Source organism: Galeopterus variegatus, unplaced genomic scaffold (genome assembly GCF_000696425.1).
Source record: "Galeopterus variegatus unplaced genomic scaffold, G_variegatus-3.0.2 Scaffold447, whole genome shotgun sequence".
Classification (NCBI taxonomy): Eukaryota; Metazoa; Chordata; class Mammalia; order Dermoptera; family Cynocephalidae; genus Galeopterus; species Galeopterus variegatus.
The window spans coordinates 285,211-309,909 of NW_007726558.1; the positions used below are offsets into that span (position 1 = coordinate 285,211).

The 24,699-nt window shown below is 39.9% G+C and overlaps 1 protein-coding gene across 1 annotated transcript in view; it reads right to left on the reverse strand.

The window, feature by feature from the left end:
* Nucleotides 1–21,843, reverse strand: part of OPHN1 (oligophrenin 1) — a gene marked incomplete at its 3' end in the record, with an annotated part of 273,469 nt that extends 251,626 nt beyond the window's left edge. The window contains exons 1-2 of the mRNA XM_008568858.1: nt 21,485–21,843; nt 21,173–21,330 (exon numbers count right to left, since the gene is read on the reverse strand). Of these exons, the coding sequence (XP_008567080.1) occupies nt 21,173–21,326 (154 nt within the window). The remainder of the gene's footprint in view (nt 1–21,172; nt 21,331–21,484) is intronic.
* Between the last annotated feature and the right edge of the window lie 2,856 nt (nt 21,844–24,699).

Consider the following 24,699-nt stretch of genomic DNA (forward strand, 5'->3'; position numbering starts at 1 on the left):
CAAGGGTTCGGATCCCACATACAGACCGGTTCCCGCTCACTGGCTGAGCGAGGCGCGGGAGCAACACCGAGGGTTGCAGTCCCGTTGCCGGTCCCCGGTCCGGTACGGGGGCAACACTAAGGGTTGCGATCCGTTGCCGGACACGGAAAAAAGACAAAAGACAAAAAAAAAAAAAAATGTTTTCCTTTCTATGTCATAAAATTTGGTCTTAAAATCTATATGAATGATACTTGTAGAGTCATTCCAACTCTCTTTGGTTACTGTTTGCTTGACATATTTTTTCCATCCTTTTACTATCCACCTATTTGTCTTTGAATCAAAAGTGTGTCTCTTAACTACAACATATATATCAATCATTTTATTTGCTTTTGCCAGTATTTGGTTGTCTGTTGTAGTGTGCAATCCATTCCCATTTAGTAAAATTACTGATAACATGGGATTTATTCCTGCCATTTGCTTTAAAATTTCTATATGTCTTATGTCTTTTTTCCTCTATTCCTCCATTACTACCTTTTGTATTAAATAGATATTCTTTAATGTGCCATTTTAAGTTCCCTTGTTATTTCCTTTACTATATTTTTCTGAATTATTTTCTTGGATTTGAAGAATAATGTTGTTCAACAAATTTGGCAAGATTTGGGCCTTTATTTCTTCAAATATTCTTTCTTCCCCATTTCTCTCATTCTTATACATCTCTGACTCCAAATATGCATATGTTGGTACACCTGATGGTGTCCCACAATCTCTGGGGCTCTGTTCATTTTCCTTCATTTCTCTTGTTTTGTTTTCAGTTTTGTGTGTGGCAGGTAAGGGGATTTGAGCTGCTTTTTTCTTTCTTTTCCTCACACCAAATACTCTCAACTGACATATCTTAAAGCTTTATGATTCTTTCTTCTGCTAGCTCACATCTGATGTTAAGCCCTTGCTGTGGATTGATGTCCCCCCAAAACTTACTCCCCACTGTGACAGTGTAAAGGGGGTGGGAAATCCTATAATGGTAACTGAAAGGTGGGGCCTTGAAGAGGTGATTAGACTGTAGGACACTGTCATAGTGAATGGATTAATAACAGTGGTCAGAGGCATGGTTCTGAGGGCTTTAAAAGGAGAGCACGTGAGAATCTCTCTTTTTTCTCTGCCATTTTCTGCCATGTGAGACCTCTGCATTGTTGAAAAGTCACCACCAGGACAAGTTCCTCACCTCAGATATGTTCCCTAGACTTTGAAGTTCCCAGTGTCCACAACTGTATGCAATAAATTTCATTTTCTTACAAATCACCCAGTTCCAGGTATTTATTATTATAAGAAAAAGAAATGAACTAATACAGAAAATTAGTACCAGAGAAGTGCAGTGCTGCTTATAACAAACACTTGAAAATGTGGAAGTGACTTTGGAACTGGGTGTTGAGGAGAGGTTGGAAAAATTTGGAGGAACAGGCTGGAAAAAGCCTAGATGCTGGTGAAAATTTAGAAGACAAGAAAACCAGGGAAAGTTTGGAATGTTTTAAAGACTGGTTAAATGGTGGTGACCAGAATGCTTATGGAAATATAGACTGTAAAGATCATTCCAAGGAGGTCTCAGATAGAAATAAAAAGGAGTTTATTGGAAACTGGGGCAAAGATCACCCTTGTTATGAACTAGCAAGGAACCTGGCTGCATTCTGCTCATAAACAAAAGTTTTATGGCCTGAGGAACTCCAAGCTGCTAACCCAGGCTATTTGACAGAAGAAATTTCTAAGCAGCAAAGCATTAAGGAAGCTGCATGGCTACTTGTAACAACCTATGCTGAGTTATGGCAGCAAAGGCATGACATAAAGCCAGAATCTTAAAGGGAAACAGAGCATAAAGATTTGGAAAATTTGCCACCTGGCCATGTGGAAGAGAAACAGAACATTTTCAAGAGAACAATTCGATGGTGTAGCCCAGCGACTGTTTGCTAAGTTGATTAGTACAAAAGAAAGGTATTATCAAAAGAAGGGAAAAAGACCTTAAAGGCATTTCAGAGATCTTAGAGACTAAGTCTTCCACAATAGGCCCAGAGGCCTAGGGAACAAAATGGTCTTGGGGAGCAGGACCAAGGTGCCCTCCATGGGCTCACTGCCCAGAGTCACCTGGGGATTCTACTCCCCCCACAAGCACCCCAGCTGCTTTAGTATGGCTTCAGCCATACCTCAATTGGTTCCAGGTGTAGCTGGACCCACAGCTTTGGAAAATACAAGCCAGAAGGCTTGGCAGCATCCTCAGGGGGTTTCGTCTGCAGGCTCACATAATGCAAAGCTGTGAAGGCTTGGGAGCCTCCAGTTTGATTTGAAAGGATATATGGGAAAGCCCTGGAACCCAGGAAGAGATCTGTCACTGGGGATGATTCACTACATAGAGCTTTCACTAGAGCAATGCTGAGCAGAAACATGGGGTCAGAGTTCCTAGTGGAGCCATGAGAACAGGACCTCCATGGAGACCTCAGAATGGTAGAGCTACCAGCATGCAATACCAGCCTGTCAGAACTGAAGCATGACTTCAGACCAGGAAAGCTGTAGAAGTGGAGCTGACCAAGGACTTGGGGACCCAGCTCCTATATTGGTGTGCAGAACATCAAACATGGAATCAAAGTACATGATTTGCCAGCTTTCAGATTTAATACCTGCCCTGCTGGAATTTGGACTTGCTTAGGACCTATCACCCCTTTCTTTTGGTCTATTTCTCCCTTTTTGAAGGGGAATATGTAATCTATGCTTGTCCCACCATTGTATCTTGGAAGCAGATAATTTACTTTGATTTTAGATGGGACTTTCAATTTTCAATGTTTTGCCCTGAAACAAGTCAATATTGGGGGATGAAATGAATGTATCTGTATGTTAAAAGGACATGAGTTTTGGGGGGACAAGGGCACAATGCTGTGGATTGATTTCCCTCCAAAACTTAGTCCACACTGTCACAGTGTAAAGAGGGTAGGAAACCATATTATGGTAATTGAAAGATGGTGGCTAAAAGAGGTGATTGAACATAAGGACCATGCCACGGTGAATGGACTAATAATAGCGGCCAGGGCTGTGGTTTTCAAGGCTTTAAAAGTAGAGCATGTAAGAGTCTCTCTCTCTCTCTCTCTGTTCTGCCATTTCTGCCATGTGACACCCCTGGGTCACTGTCACTACCACCAAGGCTTTCACCTGATGTGTTCCTTGGACTTTGGACTTTCTAGCCTCCAAAACTGTAAGCAATAAATTTCATTTTCTTTATAAAAGATTTTGTTATAAGCAACAGAAAGGACTAGTATACCTGTTTTTACCTCAATTGAGTTCTGACTCTTCAATAACCTATTTACAGTATCTGCTCACCTGCCTGCTATGATGATTGAAGAATAAGCTTTCTGTTCTTCTGTTACCACCATCCATTTTCCATTCCCAGCCACCAAATGGAGTTATACAACAGTATTTGATTCAACATATTTGCTGTGCCACCATCAAAGAAGATACTCACCAGATGTGTTCCCCAGACTTGACTTTCCAGCCTCTGAAATAGTAAGGAATAAATATGGCTTCCTTATAAATTACCAAATTCCAGGAAATTTTGTTATAAGCAACAGAAACAGACTGTTACAGTCTTCCTTGGCAATTTTTCCTTTCAGTTATTTTATTTTTCAGCTCCACAATTTCTATTTGGTTCTATTCTATAATTTATATCTCCTTATTTATTTTATCAATTTGGTAAGACATTGTTCCCATGATTTTCTTTAAATCTTTAGACATGGTTTCCTCTAGTTCTTTGAACATATTTATATTAGCTGATCTTTAATTTTTATCTACATTCCAACATTTAGGGTACCTCTCTTCAGGCCAGACCCGCTGCCTTACCCACCACCAGAGAAGCTGCTACCTGGGACCCCTCTCAGTATGCCCACCTTGTGGCCTCTTTCACTACCCAAGAAGCAGCACAGTAGCCCTGCCCTTAGAATACGTGCTTCAAATCACCAAAGGCAGCATGACCTTGTATCTGACCCTAAGAAGTGGCACATTGGACCAACCCCCAGCATATGCATTCCCAGGTGATCAAGCCCAAGTGTGCCTAGGCCCCTGGCTCAAAGAAAAAGCTCAGCTATCAGGCCTTGGTGGACCCACCCGAGTTTTTGAGTCCCTGTGTGCATACATCTGAGTGAGAAACAGCCTTACTGCCAGTCTGCTGTGAGTCCTGCCCCCAGTCAGAGAATCAGCTTGGTGACTCTGCCTCTAACAAACCAGTCTTGGAGACCCTGACAAACTGCACACCCACATCCCCAGCATGACAATCTATTCAGCACCCACATCCCCAGTGAGTCAGCTCCTGAGATGACTCACACATATTGTGTATGTACACAACCCTGGCCTGAGAACCAATGCAATGAGCCCAAACCCAGCAAAGCTGTGCCACCACCAACACAAACCTCCCAACAATAAGCCACGGAGGCACTCGCAGACATAGTAAAAGAGGATTACAACTGAAGAAACTACACAGAGCTTCAAGCAGAAGAAAAAATTTCTGATCTTGAAGACAGCTGTTTTGAAATAACCAAAGACATCTGACAAAGGATTAATATCCAGAACATACAAGGAACTCAAACAACTTAGCACAAAAACAAGTAACCTAATTAAAAAATGAGCAAAAGAGACGAATAGGCATTTCTCAAAGGAAGATATACAAATGGCCAACAGGTACATGAGAAAATGCTCGATATCACTCAGCATTCAGGAAATGCAAATCAAAACCCCTTTGAGATACCATCTCTCACCAGTTAGGATGGCTAATATTCAAAAGACTGAGAATGATAAATGCTGGTGAGGATGAGGAGAAAAAGGAACCCTCCTACACAGCTGGTGGGACTGCAAAATGGTGCAGCCTTTATGGAAAATGGTATGGAGATTCCTCAAACAATTACAGATAGATCTACCATGTGACCCAACTATTTCACTGCTGGGTATATACCCAGAGGGATGGAAATCATCATGTCGAAGGGATACCTGTGTTCCCATGTTTATTGTAGCACTATTTACAATAGCCAAGAGTTGGAACCAGCCTACATGCCCATCATCAGTTGAGTGGATAAGGAAAATGTAGTATATCTACACAATGGAATACTACTCTGCTATTAAAATAAAACGAAATATTACCATTCACAGCAACATGGATGGACTTAGAGAAAATCATACTAAGTGAAATAAGTCAGGCACAGAAAGAGAAATACCACATGTTCTCACTTATTTGTGGAAGTTTATAAAAATAAATAAATATACAAACAAATAAATGGGGGGAGGGGAAGAAGACACAACAATCACAATTCTTTGAACTTGTTAAGACAAGTGAACATGGGCCGGCCCATGGCTCACTTGGGAGACTGTGGTGCTGATAACACCAAGGCCACAGGTTTGGATCCCTATATAGGGATGGCCGGTTAGCTCACTTGGGAGAGCATGGTGCTGACCAAACCAAGTTAAGGGTTAAGATCCACTTACTGGTCATCTTTAAATAAAAACTACAAGGGAACAGATATGATATTGATAGAGGGAGAGGGGAGAGGGACAGGAAAAAGGAGGAATTCATAAAACGACACAAAAATCAACTACATTGTATATTGATAAATTAAATTTTTTTTAAAAACACAAAAATTTTGCCTTTAATGACATGTTGAAGGATTTCAGCTTATTGATAATGTGTGCAAGTAAAAAAAAAGAAAAAGCCAAAAGAACAAAAAAGGATGAAAAAAGCCTATAAGATTTATCAAATACTAATAAGCAAACAAATACTTGTGTTATGGGCATTCCAGAAGAAGAATAAACAAAAAAGGTATTGAAAACCTACTTAATAAAATAATATCTGGAAACATCCCTAGTCTTGGGAAAGAGATGAGCAACCAAATCCAGGAGTTCAAAGGTCCCCAAATAGATTCAAACCAACAAGGTCCTCTCCAAGACACATTATAATCAAAGCATCAAAATTTACAGAAAAAAGAAAATTCTAAAAAGAGCAAGACAAAAGCATGAAGTTACTTATAATGGAATCCATATTAGACAAACAGCAAAATTATGAGCAGAAACCCTATGCAACAGCAAAGAATGGGATGATATATTCAACGTGCTAAAAGATAAAAAATGTCAGCAAAGAATATCATACCGAGAAAAGCTATCCCTCAGAAATGAAGGAGAAACAAATTCTTTCTCAGACAAGCAAAAACTAAGGGAATTTATCACCACCAGACCAGCCTTACAAGAAATGCTTAAGGAACTCCTACATCTAGTAGAGAAAGAATGATAACAACCATCACAAAACATCCAAAAATATAAAATGTAGTGGTAGAATACATACACAAATTAGAAAGAGAAAGTTATTAAACTTCATCAATACAGAAAACAACCAAACCTCAAGTATAAACAATAAAAGAGAAAGAAACAGGGCCGGCCCGGTGGCGCACTGCTACAGTGCGCCGCTTGGGAGCGCCGTGGCGCTCCCGCTGAGGGTTCGGATCCCACATACAGACCGGTTCCCGCTCACTGGCTGAGCGAGGTGCAGGTGCAGCACCGAGGGCTGCGATCCCATTGCCGGTCCCGGTCCGGTACGGGCGTGACACTGAGGGTTGCGATCCGTTGCCGGACACGAAAAAAGAGACAAAAAGACAAAAAAAAAAAAGAGAGAGAGAGAAAGAAACAAAGGATACACAAAATGACTGGAAAACAACCAACAACATGACAGGAATAAAACCTCACATATCAATAATAATTTTGAGCATAAACAAATTAAATGTCCTAATTAAAATACATAGACTGGCTGAATGGATTTAAAAAATAAATTACCCATCCAAATGTTGTCTACAAGAAATACACCTTACCTACAAAGATACACATAGTCTAAAAGTGAAGGGATGGGAAAAGATACTCTATGCAAATGGGAAACAAAAGGGACCAGAAGTAGCTACACTTTTATCAGATAAAATAGACTTTAAATGAAAATCTGTATGAAGAGATATGGAAGGGCATTATATAATGATAAATGGGTCAATATAGAAAGAGTATAACAATTACAAATATATATTCATCCAACACCAAAGCACAAAGATATATAAAACAAATAATATCAGATGTAAAGGGAAAAATAGTTAACACCACAATAATAGTTGGGGACTTTAACACCCCACTCTTAACATAGGACAGATCATCAAGACAGAAAAATCAATAGAGAAACATCAAATTTAAACAGCACATAGACCAAACAGACCTAATAGACATTTACAGAACATTTAATACCAGAGCTGAAGAACACATTCTTTTCATCAGCAAATGAAACGTTCTCCAGGACTGACCATATGTTAGGCCACAAAACAAGTCTCAACAAGTTCACAAAAGTTGAAACCATACCAAATAGTTTTTCTGACCATAATGTAATAAAACTAGAAATCAATAACAAGAGGAACTTGTGAAACTACATAAATACATGCAAATTAAACAACATGCTCCTGAACCAACAATAGGACAAAGAGATTAATAAAAAAAATTGAAAAATTTCTTGAAACAAATGAGGACAGAAATACAACATACCAAATCTATGGGATACAGCCAATGCATTATTAAGAGGAAAGTTTATAGCAATAAAGGCTTATATCAAAAAAAAAAATAGAAAGATTTCAAATAAACCCAACAATGCACCTCAAAGAACTATAAAGCAAGAACAACACAAACCCAAAATAAGTAGAAAAGAAATAACAAAAATCAGAGTAAAAATAAAATTGATATGATACAATACAAAGATCAATCAAACGAAGTTGTTTTTTTGAAAAGATAAACAAAATCAACAAACCATTAGCTAGACTAACCAAGAAAAAAGGAAAAGATAAAATAAAGAAAATAAGAAACACAAAAGAGACATTACAACTGATACCACTGAAATACAAAGGATCATTAGAGACTATCATCAACAACTATCTGCCAAAAAATTGAAAACCTAGAGGAAATGGATAAATTCCTGGATAGATATGACCTACCAAGACTGAAACAAGAACTGAACAAGAAGAAATAAAAAACCTGAATAGACCAATAACAAGTAACTAGATAAAATAAGTAATAAAAAGTCTCCCAACAAAGAAAAGCCCAGGTCCACAGGGCTTTCCTACTGAATTCTACCAAACATTTAAAGAAGAACCAATACCAACACTTCTGAAACTATTTCAAAACATTGAAGTGGACAGAATTCTTCCAAACTCATACTACAAGACCAGCATTACTCTGATACCAAAACCAGACAAAGACACAATAAAAAAAGATAACTACAGGCCAATATCCCTAGTGAATATAGATGCAAAAATTTTCAATATAATACTAGCAAACCAAATCCAACAGCACATCAAAAAAATTATACACCATGATCAAGCAGGATTTTCCCCAGGGATGCAATGATGATTCAATGTACACAAACCAATAAACATGATACATCACATCAACATAATAAAGAAACGAACTATAAGATCTTCTTGACAGACATGGAAAGAGCATTTGATAAGTTCTATACCACTTCATGATAAAAAACTCTCATCAAATTATGTGTAGAAAGAAAGTATCTTAATACAATAAAGGCTATTTATGACAAACTCACAACTAACATCATACTGGACCTGGAACAAGACAAGGATGCCCACTCTTACCACCTTTATTCAATATAGTACTGGAAGTCCTACCCAGAGCAATCAAGCAACAGAAAGAAATAAATGCTACCCAAAGTGGAAAAGAGGAAGTCAAATTGTCCCTGTTTACAGATGACCTGATTTTATATAGAGAAACCTAAAGACTCTACCAAAAAACTTCTGATAAACAAATTCAGTACAGTTGCAGGATACAAAATTACCATGCAAAAATCAGTAGCATTTCCACACACCAACAATGAACTAGCAGAAAAAGAACGCAAGAAAGCTATCCCACTTAAGATAGCAACAAAAATAAAATAAAATACCTAGTACTAAATTTAACCAAGGAAGTGAAAGATCCCTACATGGAAAATTACAAAACCCTGATCAAAGAAATTAAAGCACACACACACAAAGAAAAAAAAAAAATAGAAAGACATCCCATGCTCATGATTTGGAAGAATCAATATCGTCAAAATGACCCTACTACCCAAAATGATCTACTCGTTCAATGCAAACTCCATCAAACTACCAATGACATACTCTATAGAAACAGAAAAAAAAATTCAAAAATTTATATGGAACAACATGAGACCCCAATAGCCAAAGCAATCCTGAGCAAAAATAACAAAGAATAAGGCATCACACTCCCTGATTTCAAATATACTACAAAGCTACAGTAAGCAAAACAGCATGGTACTGGCACAAAACCAGACACATAAACCAATGGAACAGAATAGAGAATCCAGAAATAAATCCACAAACCTACTGCCAACTGATTTTTGACAAAGAAGCCAAGAATATACACCGGGGCAAGGACAGTCTCTTCAATAACGGTGCTGGGAAATGTGTAGATCCCTATGCAGAAAAGTGAAACTAGACCACTCTTACCATATACCGAAATCAACTCAAAAAGAATTAATGGTTTAAATGTAAGACCTGAAATTATAAAACTTCTACAAGCAAATACAGGGGAAAGACTTCAGGACATAGGACTAGGCAAAGATTTAAGTAAGGACTCAACAAAAGAAACATAAGAAACATAAGAAACAGTCAACAAAAGAAAACATAAAGAAATGGGATTATATCAAACTAAAAAGCTTTTGCACAGCAAAAGAAACAGCCAGCAGAGCAAAGACACAACCTGCAGAATGTGAGAAAATATTTGCAAACTACGCATCTGGCAATGGATTAATATCCAGAACATATAAAGAATTCCAACAGCTCAACAGTAAAAAACAAATAATCTGCTTTAAAAATGGGCAAATGAGCTGAATAGACATTTCTCAAAAGAAGACATACAAATGGCCAACAGGTATATGAAAAAATGCTCAGCATCACTAACCATCAGAGAAATGCACATCAAAACCACAATGAGATATCATCTCACCCCAGTTAGAATGGCTATTATCAAAAAGAAAATAACAAATGCTGGCAAGAATGCAGAGAAAGGGGAACTCTTATACATTGTTGATAGCAATGTTAATTCGCACAGCCATTATGGAAAACAGTACAGAGGTTTCCCAAAAAATTACAGATAGAACTATCCTACGATCTAGCAATACCACTACTGGGTATAAATCCAAAGGAAAGGAAATCAACATTTCAAAGTGATACTTGCACTCCTATGTTTATTGTGGTTCCGTTCACAATAGCCAAGAGTAGGAACCAAACTAAATGTCCATCAATAGATAATTGGATAAAGAAAATGTGGTATGTATACAAAATGGAATACTCAGCCACAAAATAATGAAATTCTATCACTTGCAGCAACATGAATGACCTTGGAGAAAATTATGTTAAGTGAAATAAGCCAGGCACAGTAAGATAGCACATGTTCTCACTCATATGTGGAACCTAAAAAGTTGGTCTCATATAAGTACAGAGTAGAATGGTGGTTACTAGAGACTAGTGGGGGGAACAGGGGAGTGAGGGATGGGGAGAGGGTGGAGAATGGATACAAAATTATAAAGAGATAGGAAGAATAAGATCCAGTGTTCTATAGCAATATAGGGAGACTACAGTCAACAGCAAATTACTGTGTAACTTTAAAAAGCTACTTGAGAGGATGTTGAATGTTCCCAAGACAAGAGGTGACAAATGTTTGAGGTGATAGATATGCTAAATACCTTGAAATGATCATTGCACACTGTACAAATATACCCAAATATCCCATTGTACTTCACAAATATATATAATTATAATGGGTGAATTAAGAAAAAAGAAAAAGAAAAAAAAATCAGAGACAAGATTAGAGGTTACCAGAAACTGGGGGGAAGGAATAATTAAAAGCTTTGCTTAATGGGCAAATTTATAATTAGGATGACAAAAAAGTTTTGGAAATGGATAGAGGTGGTAGCCACACAGCATTGTGAATGTAATTAATTTCATGCAATAGTATGTTTAAAAATCCTTAAAACGGCAATCCTTATGTTATATATGTTTTATTACAATAAAATAAATAAGAATAATTAATAATTCTCACCAAAAATAAATAAATAAAGATAAATCTAACATTCAGGCCCCATTAGGGACAGTTTCTACTGACTGTTTTTTGTCTGTGTATGGACTATATTTTTCTCTTTACCTGTCTGACAATTTTTTGTTGAAAATTGGACATTTTAGACAGTATATTGTGGTACATCTGGAAATTAAAGCCACATAACTGGCTTAAACTGGTCTTACTTCTTAGTTCTAGCATGTTGTTATGCAGGAAAGCCACTGAGCCTGTGCTAGAGAAGAAAGTTGTAAACCTGAGCACTACAGGAACAAAATTCCCTGACAATGGAACAAAAAGGCTGGAAACTACTAGAGCCAATTCCAAAGCAAAGGGTCCTACAATAAGGAAGATCCAGTGCACAGACCAAATATTGACTTACAGACCTGTATAAAACTACCCAATCAGGCTCTGCCAACTCTAGACTTCCTCACCCTTTCCTTTGCTGCTTGACCCCTGTTGAGCTCTTTTACCTGCCCATAATCCTGCTGACTGGGCCAATTGTCAAGCTAGCGCTGGGACTCAAGTTCACAGACCCCTCAAGCCCATTGTCCAGACTAGGTCACAAACCCTTCACATGCCAGGCTTGGTCCCCAGACCCCTCACACACCAGGCTGGGTCACCACACCCATCACACACAGGTCTATGAGCCAGGTAACCAGCAAACAGGTCCTTGGAAGCCATAGATGGGAGAGCATGGCTGTGCACAGCGGACACCCAAGGCAGACACCAGCCAAATCGCCACACAGGTGCACTAACTCCATGTACGCATGCACAATTTGCTTACAAAGAATGCACCCTACCACTCCCAACTGGGCCTAAGGCAAGGGGACCTGATTAAGTTATTTTGTTTTTCCCAACAATCCACCCCTTCAGAGTCCCTCACAGTAGGCAGTACAATCTACGTGTTCAGAGTGTTCAGAATCTTCTGTAATGTTCCCTCAGTGAGGATAAATGACCCTTACATTACATAACCTATTGTCCATTCAATACGCCTTAAGGCTTGTAGTTCTAGCCTTTTAACTATTAGCCACATATGTCTAGTTAGTAGTCACCACTGGTGTGATCCTCCATGCGAATCCTGCAGTCATACTGATGGGAAGTTCAACACACAGTCAGTAGGTAATCACGCCAACGTATGTATGTACCCAGGCAACTCTGGTGCAGTGCCTGCAGCCAGAACTCTTGGGGCAATACTTGAAAGGTCCACTGTCTTCCTTCCCAGCTGAAGGCGAACTGATCTTGGCTATCAGCCAAGATTGGAATAGAGAAAAAAGCATTTGCAAGGTCCAGTACATAATGATAAGTTCCCAGCTGAGTCGTCAGCTGATCCATCAAGTTGTGAACTGAAGGCACAGCTGCATGCAAAGGAGGCACTACTTTGTTTACAGTCCTCGATAATCTACAGTCATTCTCCAGGTACCACCAGGCTTTTTCACCGGCCATACCAGAGCATTAAATGGGCTATGAACCGGACGAAAGATGCCAACTTTCTCTAATTCCAATACAGTGGCCTATATCTCTGCATGTCCTCCTGGTAGGCGATACGACTTCATATTAACTACATGTCTTGGCTCGGGTAACACCTGTGGTCATGTTTAGCATATCCTCGTTAACACAGGGTTTACTGTCTGTATTCGCAGCCGAAACTCTCCAACTGTTGTTTGCAGGTGCAAACCATAAAGTACATCCATACCCAAGATGTATTCAGCTACAGGAGATATACATATAGCGTATACACGAGAAGGTAATCTTCCTATGCCCAGTGGCAATGACACAGCTTTGACCTAAGTAGTACGTCTTCCATATCCATCTATACGAACTGTGGCCCCTGGAAACTTATCTGGATTGCCATATATCAGGCTACATTCTGCACCTGTATCCATCAATGCCAAAACATGCTGCACATTTGTCCTCAACCAATATATTGCCAATTCAACATGAGGCCTCCAGTCCTTTCCTGCCCCCAAAAGACGAGTACCTTTGCCTGCTCCCTAATCAAAATGGAACAGTTCGTCCACCTCCTCGGGAGCTACCAAAAAGTCTTTTAAATCCACCGAGCGGACCTTGCTACCTGTTTCTGAGCATTTGGTAAAATGCTGTTCAGGGCGCAATTGCTGCCACATGGCAAACAGGACTGCATTTGGCTGCCAGTCAATTTTCTTTTTATCAACCCCTGCTGCAAGCAAGTCAAGCTACATCCCCAGGAATATGTCAGAGCTTTTCAAAGACCCTTATGAATACCTAATTCCCCAGTTCTTCCTTTTATGATTTTAGCCAGGATCTTGCTTGCTCTGACTGCTATGGAAGCCTCAGGCAGCTGTGATGTTAAACACCCTGGGAACAGGGCTTTTCCCACTGAGCTAGCTCTAAGTCAGGTGAAGTACTGAGAAGCCCTGTGAATGGCACTTTTCTAGGTAGCTGTGAGATGGGGTAAATAGTGACGAGACTCTGAGTATGGGACTTTTTGAGGAGCTACAAACCCAGTCTTCCCCCTCAGATGCTGTAAGGCTGCTAGTTTTCACAGCTACCATGATTATAAAGCTGCTGGTTTTCAAGGCTACCCCAAAGCTAAAGAGAAGGGAATAGGAGGGAGGAGTAAGTTAAAATGCCACAACCCTGCTGCTACAGAGATTCAGCAGTTTTTCTTCAATAAACACTCCTCAGATTGTTGCAAGTTCTGAAAAAGTTAATTTTCACAATTTTTGCCAGTATCCTTTTGTTCTTATGGAGTGGATTTTCAGAGGTCTTCATTCCATATGCCCTCCAGGTACAATCTTCAAGAAAGCTTTGCCCAGAGTGGCTGAGAATCTGCCTACAGTAGAACCCACACCAAGTTGAAAGAAGCACTGGAGTTGTCTTTTTAAAGGGTAGACAAACTGCTGACAGTTGCCTCCAGGTGGAGAACTGGGACACAGGAGGAAAAACGTTTACCACTTTGTACCTTTTGAATTTTGTACCATGTTCATGTGTTACCTGTCCAAATTTTTTTTAAATTTATACTTATAAAAGAATAAAACAGTAGGTGCTTTAGATTTTCCCTGAAGACCCCATGAGACATACTACATCCTATCTGCTTTTAATATAGTAAGCATATAGTAAGTGCTTAATAAATCCTATTGAATTTAATTTCTTAATTTGTTTTTTTGTTGGTTTTTTGGTTTTTGGGGTATTTTTGCGGCTGGCAGGTAAGGGGATCTGAACTGTTGAATTAAATTGAATTGCCTTTACAATGCCCAAGGTTTAGCACTCGATGCAAGCCCAGTAAAGCATCATGAGGGCCCTCCATTCCACCAGAAAAAAAGTCACCTCAAGATTTCCAAGGTACTCCCCTAGAAAAGTATATATTTTTCCAGATCCTCATGGGCTTTTACGAAATTTCTGTAGTAAATGATTAGAGAAACAGATGCCAGATTAAGTAAAAGGTTTTGGCTAAAAAAAAATTTTTTTTTCTCAAGGTTTTGGGTAAGCTTTTAAAAAATAAGGCTATAAAAATGAAACTAAAAAGAAATTTTCCTTCATCATTCTTAAGTCTGGAAAACTTTTCTTAATGGGCAGGTAATCTAAAATCTTCCCTACCCCACCCCTAAATAAAAACAGTTTCTTATAAATAGGCACACTAAAAGGCTGGCTTGGTTTACTTTTCCACCCTACTTCTCGCAGCGCCCTCGGTCCATCTACTTTGGAATGCAGTCATCAGACAACCCTCCAATGAACATGGCAATATCACCACCATCAAATTTCATTTGACACTGCTTCACATCTGCTAACAGCAGTACCAAATGACATACCCATTACATTGATCTGAGTTACCCTGGAAAAGGTCTAAAATAATTCTATGTGCTCAAAGGCACTGATTAAATATCACTGGGATAAGGACAGGATATGTGCTGAGTGAGAACATGTATTATATCACCAACTCCTCCCTGCACACAATGGCACTACGCCCACCCCAAAGGGATTAAAAGCTTTGGTCTCCCTCACTATACAGCAATTCAGGACTGAACTGAACAGCGTCAGGTTGACACCTCCCAAGAAGCATTCAGCAAGAGGATAGTCAGGTAGGCCAGCATGATTCAAGTCATCTACTCATGATAGACATATCAGTTGGACTTCCCCTTTGCCTACTCTCCCAGAGTAAAGATGAATTGGCTCTGAAGTTTATGACAGAATCAATTCAGGTTGTTTAACTATTTGAGTAAAATGGTGGTAACCAGAAAACAGAAAATGATAAAACCAGAAGAAAGCCAAAGATCACTGACCAAACCTCTAATTTTATAAATGGGAAAACTTGGGCTCATAAAACTAAAGACTTAGTCAAGGTCATACAGCTAGCTAGTATCAGAGTTGGAACCAACCCATCCGTTCAGAAAAGCAATCACTCACCAGAGAGATGACCCAGTTACCAAAGCCAGAGCTGAAAAGACACACCAAAAGCTGATCTTAATGTTACTATCTAGAACTACTGTATTTAAAAGTATAGAATGTACAAAAATGACTTTTTAAAAAATATTTAAGACTACATTAAAGCTATACAAATTATATTATTTCCACATCATCAAATTATGTATATCTTTCATACAGAATACATGTTTTAGATTCTTTTAAAACATAAGTTTTCATTAGTCTAACACTAATGTATGTGTGGCTGTGCGTGTATATGTGTGGGTTTAGCAATATTATTTTTTTCTGATATCTGTTTTATATATACAAATATACATATAAAGTATGTTTAGTTTTGAAAGGCTATTTAAAATTTTTGTTTGAATTTTTTTGTTTAAATACTGTCATGTACATTAAAATAATATAAAAATTTATGTAAGCAGAAAACAAGATCCTATAATTGGGTTAGTCATTTCTTTCTCAAATCATGAAACTACAATATGCAATGCAAAAAATACTAAGTCATGGAATGTGAGAGCTGAAAGTGAGCTTATAGACCCTTACGTTAGCCCCATCTTTGTAAAGCTGCAGATCCTGGGGCCCCAGTAAAATGACTTACCAAGGTCACAGACCCCATTAGTAGCATATCTAGGTATCTAGATGCCCTGTCCAAGGTTTTTTCCCATTATACCATCATTCTCCTTCTGCTCATTTGTAAAGTTTCCAATGGTGCTTCCCCAGAAAAATCCCTCTCTGAAGACTGTCACCCTCCATTTTTCCAGCCTATTAGAGTCCAAGACTCATAGACTGGTAGAGAAAGATCATCTAGCTCAGTGTTTGCAAGCTGATTGAATCTAGCCTATGAAAATGTATTTAGCTAGCATGATTTTTAAAAAAATAAGAATGTAAAGGCCTTTTTAACAGGGTAAAGCTGCTATATTTTACCCCAATAACTCCAGACTATTAACCCACTTCCAGCATCTTCATACTTTTCTGTTTTCTCTTGGTTTCTAACAGCATTTGAGCCTGAGATCCCTGAATACAGAACAGGCATAATTAATAGTAAAGTAAAACTAGTTGAGTGAAAATGAGAGATATGGCATTATGTTCTACCAAGAGCTATATTCACCACCTTATTAATAAAAATCCAGTTAGATATTTTAGATTAAATAGCTATACCAGAGATCTGCAAACTACAGGTGGTGAGATAAATCCAGCCTGCCACCTATTTTTGTATGCCCCCCTCCCCCAGCTGAGCTGAGAATAGTTTTTATATTTATAGTTTTTAAAAATTCAAAGGTAAAATAATATTTCATGATGTGAAAATTATGTGAAATTCACATTTACATGTCAATAAAGTGTTATTGGAACACAGCCACTCTCATTTTATTTACCTATTCTCTGTGGTTGCTTTCTCACAACGGCAGAGTTGAATAGTTGCCACAGAAACTGCATGGCCCTCAAAGCCTAAACTATTTACTACATGGCCCTTTACAGAAACAGTTTGCTGACCCCTAAGCTATATTAAAGAAAATTTAAAGCTGCAAATTAATTGCTGAAAAGACACAAACATTTGTGTGGGATTGCTAACACCTTACACATCACTCTCAGATGAATCTTCCTAAAACACAACTCAGCTGGACAGTTGGCTCAGTTGGTTAGACTGCAGTGTTGATAACACCAAGGTCAAGGGTTCAGATCCCTTTACCAGCCAGCCGCCAAAAAAGTAAAATAAAAATAAAACACAGCTCACACCATGCTCCTCTCCTACCAAAAACGTTCTCTTAGTATTCTCTGCCTATAGAGGACAGTCTGAAATCGTTAACAGGTACATGGTCAGTCCTCAACCTTCCATTCCAACTTTATTTCCCAAATCTTCCTTCCTACAGCCTATATCCTAGAAGACGTGAATTATTTGCTCTTCCTTTACACTCTCAGTGCCATTCCTACTACATGAAATGCTCAGTCCTAAATACAGTATCATACAGTAAAATAAACAAGGCCTTCAGAGTCAAGTCTAGGTCCTAATTCAGACTTTTACCATTAGTAGTTGAGGAAGTTACCTAACTCCTCCAAACATCTATAGAATGGGAATACTAACCTTTATCTCATAAAACTGTTATAAGACATAAGGCCTCATACATGAGAACAGCTAAACAAGTGGTAAGTGTTATTAATTCCGCCCAACTCCAGTGCTACCTCCTCCTTTGCTTTTTTCCCTTGTCCTCTCACTGGGAAATGAGCTCTCCCTCTATTGTCACATAACATTATGTCCACCTATCCCACTCTTATTACTCTGATCTGTATCTACTCCTTTATATGACAGTGATTTCTACCCATGTCTTGTCTCCCTACTAGCTTAGGAACTTGTTGAGGGCAGTGTCTATCTGTGACTCATTTTGCATGCCTCACAGCCCTGAGAACAATGGCTTGAACATAGTATGTGCATAAGTATGTATTGAATGAATGGTATGTGTTTGCCAAACTATAAATAACACTTATTAGGTGTCTCACGTTGCCTTGGAACATAAGCAGGGGTCACATTACTTGTTCTGAATAATACCTAGCCTCACCGTTTAGCAAATATTCAAATAACATCAGGGACTAAAACTGCCAATATAAAAACCAAGAACAAACAGAAAAGCAGGCAATATAGTCACCTATCAGACCAATGGTATTTTTATTTTCCGTTAAAGTTATAATCATCTTGAGCTCCAACAATTATAAATAGATCACATTTGGGGAGTGGGGATCAACTATTTCGCCAAGGAAGGCATGTTGAATATCATTCATAACATCAATTACCTCTGAGCACAGAGCTAAGTAAATCTAAATATTCAAACAGGACCTACATTTAATAAATGAATCATCACACACATTTGTGACTAAAGCCGTATCTAGAACTCTGTACAAAATCAGATACAAGCAGGATAAAATGTAGAAATCAAGTTCCACCTGGATTAACAATTTTAAGAAAAACTGCAGCTGATTTTTGAAATAGTGTGTCAAGTCTCACTGGTTCCTAGAAACACTAGCTATTTGATTTAATGGTCAATTTAATTAAATAAAAAGGTGTTAACCAGTCTTCCTGCCTTTTAATGCTAGACTCCAAATGTCAAAATGGATCCACACGCGTGAATACGAAACTCATTGCTGAGACCAATGTAGGGAGTGATATTTTCCAACAAGATCAAAGCAAAAAAACCAAAAAACAGTCTCTGCTTCCAACTACTCCTGCTTACGCATTTCCCTTCAGAAACTTACTGAAAATTACACATTCACCAACAGTTGTATTATCAACAACTTACATTGTTCAGCTACTTCCATTTACAAAGCACTTTCATAATCCATGAATTCTTCTGAGCCTCACAACAACCCTGTGAGGTGGGTATAATTACTAATTACCCATTTTACAGTTGAAGTAAGTGATTGTGCCATATCCCAAGATGGTAAAGCCAAGACTGTAACCCAGGCCTTCTAACTCCAATAACTCTGTTTTTCTTTTTCCTCACACAAAACAAGAGCACACCTTTGTTTTGCTTCCACCCTACCTACTCTCAGAAAGTCGCCCAGCTGGCACAGTGTGACGAAGCAAAGTGGGAGTATAAACATTACTGTGGTCAAGACAGTGAGAAACATCCCGCCTTTGCTTCTAGCTTATTAGGCTTTTAGAATCCACAAAATTTAAAGGAAAAAAAATACAGCATGGGTTAGCTGCTGGGTTTTACTTCCTACGTGTCCTATTTTTGGCTTTCTCTGTATACTCAGAAACAGAAAATCACCACAAATATCAAGAAGCCCTCTGGCCCAGAACATCTTTTGGATCTTTTGCTCATATGAAAAGGTTCGGGTCTGCATAATTGTTGACTCTTACCACTTTTAGTCTTAGAAAAGAAGGAAAGAACAAAAACGATTACTTGCCCTGAGCTTACAAAACTTTTGTCCTTCCCCAAATGTTTTATTGAACTGCTTTTTTTTTTCTTATAAATCTCACTCTCTGATATGCCTTAGCTGGTCATTTTCTTAGCGCAAACATTTTTAGCTCACCATGCACTTCACAAAGCCACTCCCTTCTTAGGGCTTACCATGAGCTTCACTTGACTGTGGATACTGCACCAAGTAGTTCACTGTAATAAATAAACCAAAAAAGGCCCAAACATTTCCCCTTTTCTTTTCAGTGAATCTTCACCTTTCTATTTTGTGGCACAACTTGCATATCTTTAACCTCTCAATGAACTCTCTTAAGTGGACACACACCCCAAAGCCTGATCTATAAGTCTCTAAGAATCAGCATTTCAAATACTTCATCTTTAAGATGTAATCCAGGAGTTCACTCTTGGTCAGGCCACAATAGGACAAACCATTAAATGATCTAATTCAATGAAACAACTTGTAGGAACCTGAACAGTTTATATATTCTGACCAAAAGTAGACAGACAACATGTGCAGGAAAAGCACAGAAAATGGCTAATCAGAAGAGCTGCACAAAAAATACCAGCTGGCAGCAGTTACTGGTCACACTGCCATTTCTAGGCCTTTCTCCCTGCTCTTGGTTAGCTGTATCAGTCTTAAGAAGGTCCCCACACTGGACCTAGACATTTTTTGAGGATAAATCCACTCAGAACAAAGCTATAAGCATACAGGACATATGTGCCAATGACTTTAACGTTATTTTTCACAATCATCTTCCAGCCAAGATGAGAAAAAATTAATTATCACTCCACCCAATCATTACCCTCCATTCTTCTGGGTATATACTTTGGCACAAAAGGTTGGCTTGCCTGCACTCTCAACGGGGATGTTTATTATTCTTTCTTTTACTCCAAGCCTCCTGCCAACCAGTGGAAATAAAACCTCTACACACAGTGGGGGAGGGAGGGAGGGTCCTACAGCTGAGTCAGCTGGGACCACTGGAAAAATCAAGCTAGGTGAAGCTCCCTCATCCCAGCATGCCCCAACCCTAGCCCTACTTTTTACTCCCTGGTGGCTGTGCTCCCTGTCCAAGGCAGTAGGCAGGTCTTTATTCCACCCTCAAGCAGAATGCAGTGGCATATGAAGCCATCCAGTAATCCTGAGCTTAGACTGACCTTGACCTAAATCATAGATCAGTATCCAGGAAAAAGAATCACTGGGACAAAGGTGCTTTCCTTAGAAAATAGCATGCCAGGGGGTATTTTTACTACCCCCACACTTTCTGTAGCAACCAGAGACCAGGACAAAATCATTATTCAAGCTGCTGGCCTTAATTCCCAATTCTTTAGGAGGTGCTGGGACAGTTTGGATGTAACCTTGGTCAGCTTGGATGTCACCTTGCCCCAGACAGGGGTGCTCAACATGTCTGACAGTACAAGCATATTGTCCCTTCGGAACAACTATCTTCTAAATAAGGGTAATTGCAAAGCAAGAGGGTCCCTGGCACAGCTACAGATCATGTCTTATAAGGTTAAGGCCAATAAAGGGAAAGGGCCAAAGTTCTGATTGTATCCACCACTTTCCACTTCTACTGACCGCACTCCTGAAGAGTCAGAAACCCATTCGCCTCAGAGACCTGAGCTGAAAGTCAACCTGAATCTTCCCTTCCCCCTGCGGTGTGGAAAGTCTTATAAGGCCAGAGCCACCGGCTCAGGAAAACAGCTCGTGGAAGCCTTCCACTTACTTCTCATAGCGCTGATAAGCGCGTTGCCGTCTTTGATCACGTCTTTGATGAATTTATTGGTCCTCTCCAGCTCCTGCTCATAACACTTGAGCCTCTCGCGGAAATCGGGGCTGTCCAGGTAGCAATCGCTGAACTCCAGTGGGGGATGCCCCATGGTTCTGATGGAGGGCGAGGGAAAGGTTGAGGGGATAGAGGAAAGACACAAAGACCAAGAACATCAGTGGCACAGTAGGGGGAGTAGATGGGGTGGACTGAGGGCGGGACCCGCTTAAGGAAGCTCGTGTAGCCTCCCTCCCTTTGGAGGACAAGTACCTGTTCCAATGAGACTCCTGGGGAGCGCTGGCTGGTCCGAACGGGGAACCGGCGACCTGGCGGTTGCTTCAGGTGACAGAGATAGCTAACTAATGCAGTCGGATCCCGGAGGGGTGCTGCCTAGCAAGCAGCATGCCCCCTCGGCATCGCCTCCGATAAGCAGCAGCTACCGCAGCCCCGCTGGCCCCGGAGACGGGCCGGATGCTTCCTGAGCGATTGCAAACGTGATACTTCGGCCCGCCCAGGGAGTAGGCGGGCGTGAGCGCGGGGATTGGGAGCCGCTTCTCCTGCTCGCTCCTCGCTCCCGAGCTAGCTGAAGATTTCCTTTGCCGAACTCCGCGGGTAACCCGGATTGCACTGTCCCCTCCCCCTTCTTAAAGCCAGCACCTCCGCTCCGCCCTAGCGAAGCCTGAGTTCCAAGCCGGAGCACTCGGGGTCCTTGTTCCCCTTTCTTCCTTAAACCTAGGGTTTCTTTACCAGGGCCCGCCCGCTGCTAAGAGTTCTTCCTGGGCTCAGGGAGCCGGCCTGCTGTCCTGTGAGGCGCGGAAACGGTTAAACCAGGGCGGCAATGAAATGTAGCCTTCCTCCGGACAGCGGAGCGGGAAGAGGAGGGCGATGGTGCGGCGCACAATAGCTGCGGTAGCCGGCGCTTTCCTACGGAAACCGGGGAGCAGTCAGCTCCCTAGGACTCCAGCTGGAAAGCATGGCGGCCTGGGAGATGTAGTCTTTCCGTTTTCACGCCTTTTGACTCCTCCCTGCGGTCTCTCCACCACCCCGCCAGGGCGGCCGCTCTCCCAGAACGGCATTCCAAACCTGCTCTAGGCTCGCGAGATGGGCCCAGCAACCTAGGGGCAGGTGCGCGGCGCTGTAGCCAGCGTGGAAAGTTTCCGAAACCGGAGCAAGAACTCAGGAGTTATCGACTGTGGGAGGCCATCTCTCACTTCCCATTCTTTGGCTGGATTGTGTAGTCCTTTTTCTTCCTCTTTTCAGCCTTCCTCTGACCTACCAACTTCTTTTCCTCTTTCCTTTCCCATTTCTCCTGCTCCAAACGCTCTAATTCCCATGGGCCTTCAACATGAAGGATTGACTCCTACTCTAGGATCTCTTTGTTAGGCTCAGAACCTCCTGCCAAAGAAAGGGAGGCAATAATTCAGAATTAACTTTTTCCTAAAAGGGACCTCAGAGCATGGTTTTTGTGACCCAAAATCATTGCATAGGCAGATGATTAAAGCGCTTGATTTTCCCTATGTAAGTGGAAAACCGAAGAAGAGAATGTTATAAATTGGCTGCCTAGAGATTAAGAATAGTTAAAGGCTCAAAAAACTGAACAATAGTGTGTACCTGGGCCGAAAGATCCATTTTGCTTTTGCAGAATTGTTTACATTGCCCTGTGAAGAAAGCCAAAGAATAGCCAGAACTGAAGGGGGTTGTAAATTTGTGTTATGTCCTGTTGCTGCTGTAACAAATTAGCACAAACTTGGTGGCTTTAAAACAACATAAATTTTTCTTACAATTCTGGAAGTCAGAAATCAGAAATGTGCCTTACTGAGCTAAAATTGACATGTCAGGAGGGCTGTGTTCCTTTTTGGATATTCTAAGGGACAATCCATTTCCTTACCTTTTCCATCTCTAGAAGCTGCCCACATCCTCTGGCTCATAGCTCCCTTCCTCCATCTTCAAAGCCAGCAATGGCCAATCAAACCTTTCTCATGCTGCATTACTCTGACTCTGACTCTCCTGCCTCCCCCTTTCACTTATAAGGATCTTTATGATTACGTTGGGTCCACAGGCTATTCAGGATAATCTATCTCATGATCCTTAACTTAATCACATCTGCAAAATCCCTTTTGACACGTATGATAACATATCCACAAGTTCCAGGGATTAGGACATGGACATATTTCGGGGGGGGGGGGGGCACCATTCTTCTACCTACCAAACAACCTATAATCCTATAACCCTCCTCACTAATCCTCAAAACAACCCTACGAGGTTGGTATTATTATACCCATTTAAACATGGGGAAGCTGGGTCAAAGAAAGGTTAAGTGACTTGCCCAAGGACACATAGCTAGTTAAGTGGCAGCACTTGAACTTGCACCTAGCCTAGCTGGTTCTAGAGGCACTGCTCTTAATCACTGCACTATATCACAGACTGGTAAAGTATCCAATGAGGAAATACTCTCTGAAAATTAATAAGTAGCCACATCTCAGGGAAGGATTTTGTCTCCTCTTTTTATCTTTAAGGTTAATTCATAGGAAAATGTCCAAAATGAGCTTTAAACACACCATGGGTTGAGAAATGCAGGTACTAAGGGAAAGTACCCAATGGATGGGTACACAAATATGGTCTTTTACTCTAGCAAGTTTCCTTGTAGCATTCATTCACTCATTCAACAAGTATTTTTTTGAACACCCGCTATATGCTTCAATTTATAGAGCCTATACATATATTTTCATCACTTTGAAAATTACCATTGACATTATTGATGTTAGGTGCAGTTATGCTCATCAAACTTCCCATACTCAAAGTGTTTTATAGTCGTCTGTGTTATCCTTTATCTAGACAGTGAAACTAAAACATAAAGAAAAACAAATGTTCTAGACCAAATACCAAAGAAGAAAAAGGGTTAAAATTAGAATTCAGTCCCTCAGATAATAGTTTCCTTAATTGAGTACTATTTTAGATGCTTTGCACACTTTATCCCTGATCTTCACAACAACCCTATTTGACAGGGGTCTTCAAATTTTTATTCACATAACCCCTAAAAGAACTTTGAGAAGCTATGTACTCCCTCAAGCATTTTTAGTTTGATATCTAAATTTTTTAATTATGCTTGAATAGTTGCAAAAGGTTTAATTTCTAGCATACTATAAAAATTGACATTTTAAAATAAAACTATTATATCACTCTTTTAAAAATACTCAATTTGACACCCACCATCAAATACTCAAAGTAAAACAAACTATAAACTCTTCTTAAACCCTCAAAAAATGTACGTTGTTCCGTTTTTCTCCTTGAAATTAAATATCCATAACATTATAGTCACAGAATTTTATCCCATCATAATATATATTTATGCTTGAAAGTCTTCTATTGATCACCATATTGAATTTCTCTGCAACAAAAACATGTGCATAAATAGAAACTGAATTCTCTTTATTTCCTAGTGATCATAGGGCTCCAAGTATAAAAAGTCTTCTGGATTGAGTTAC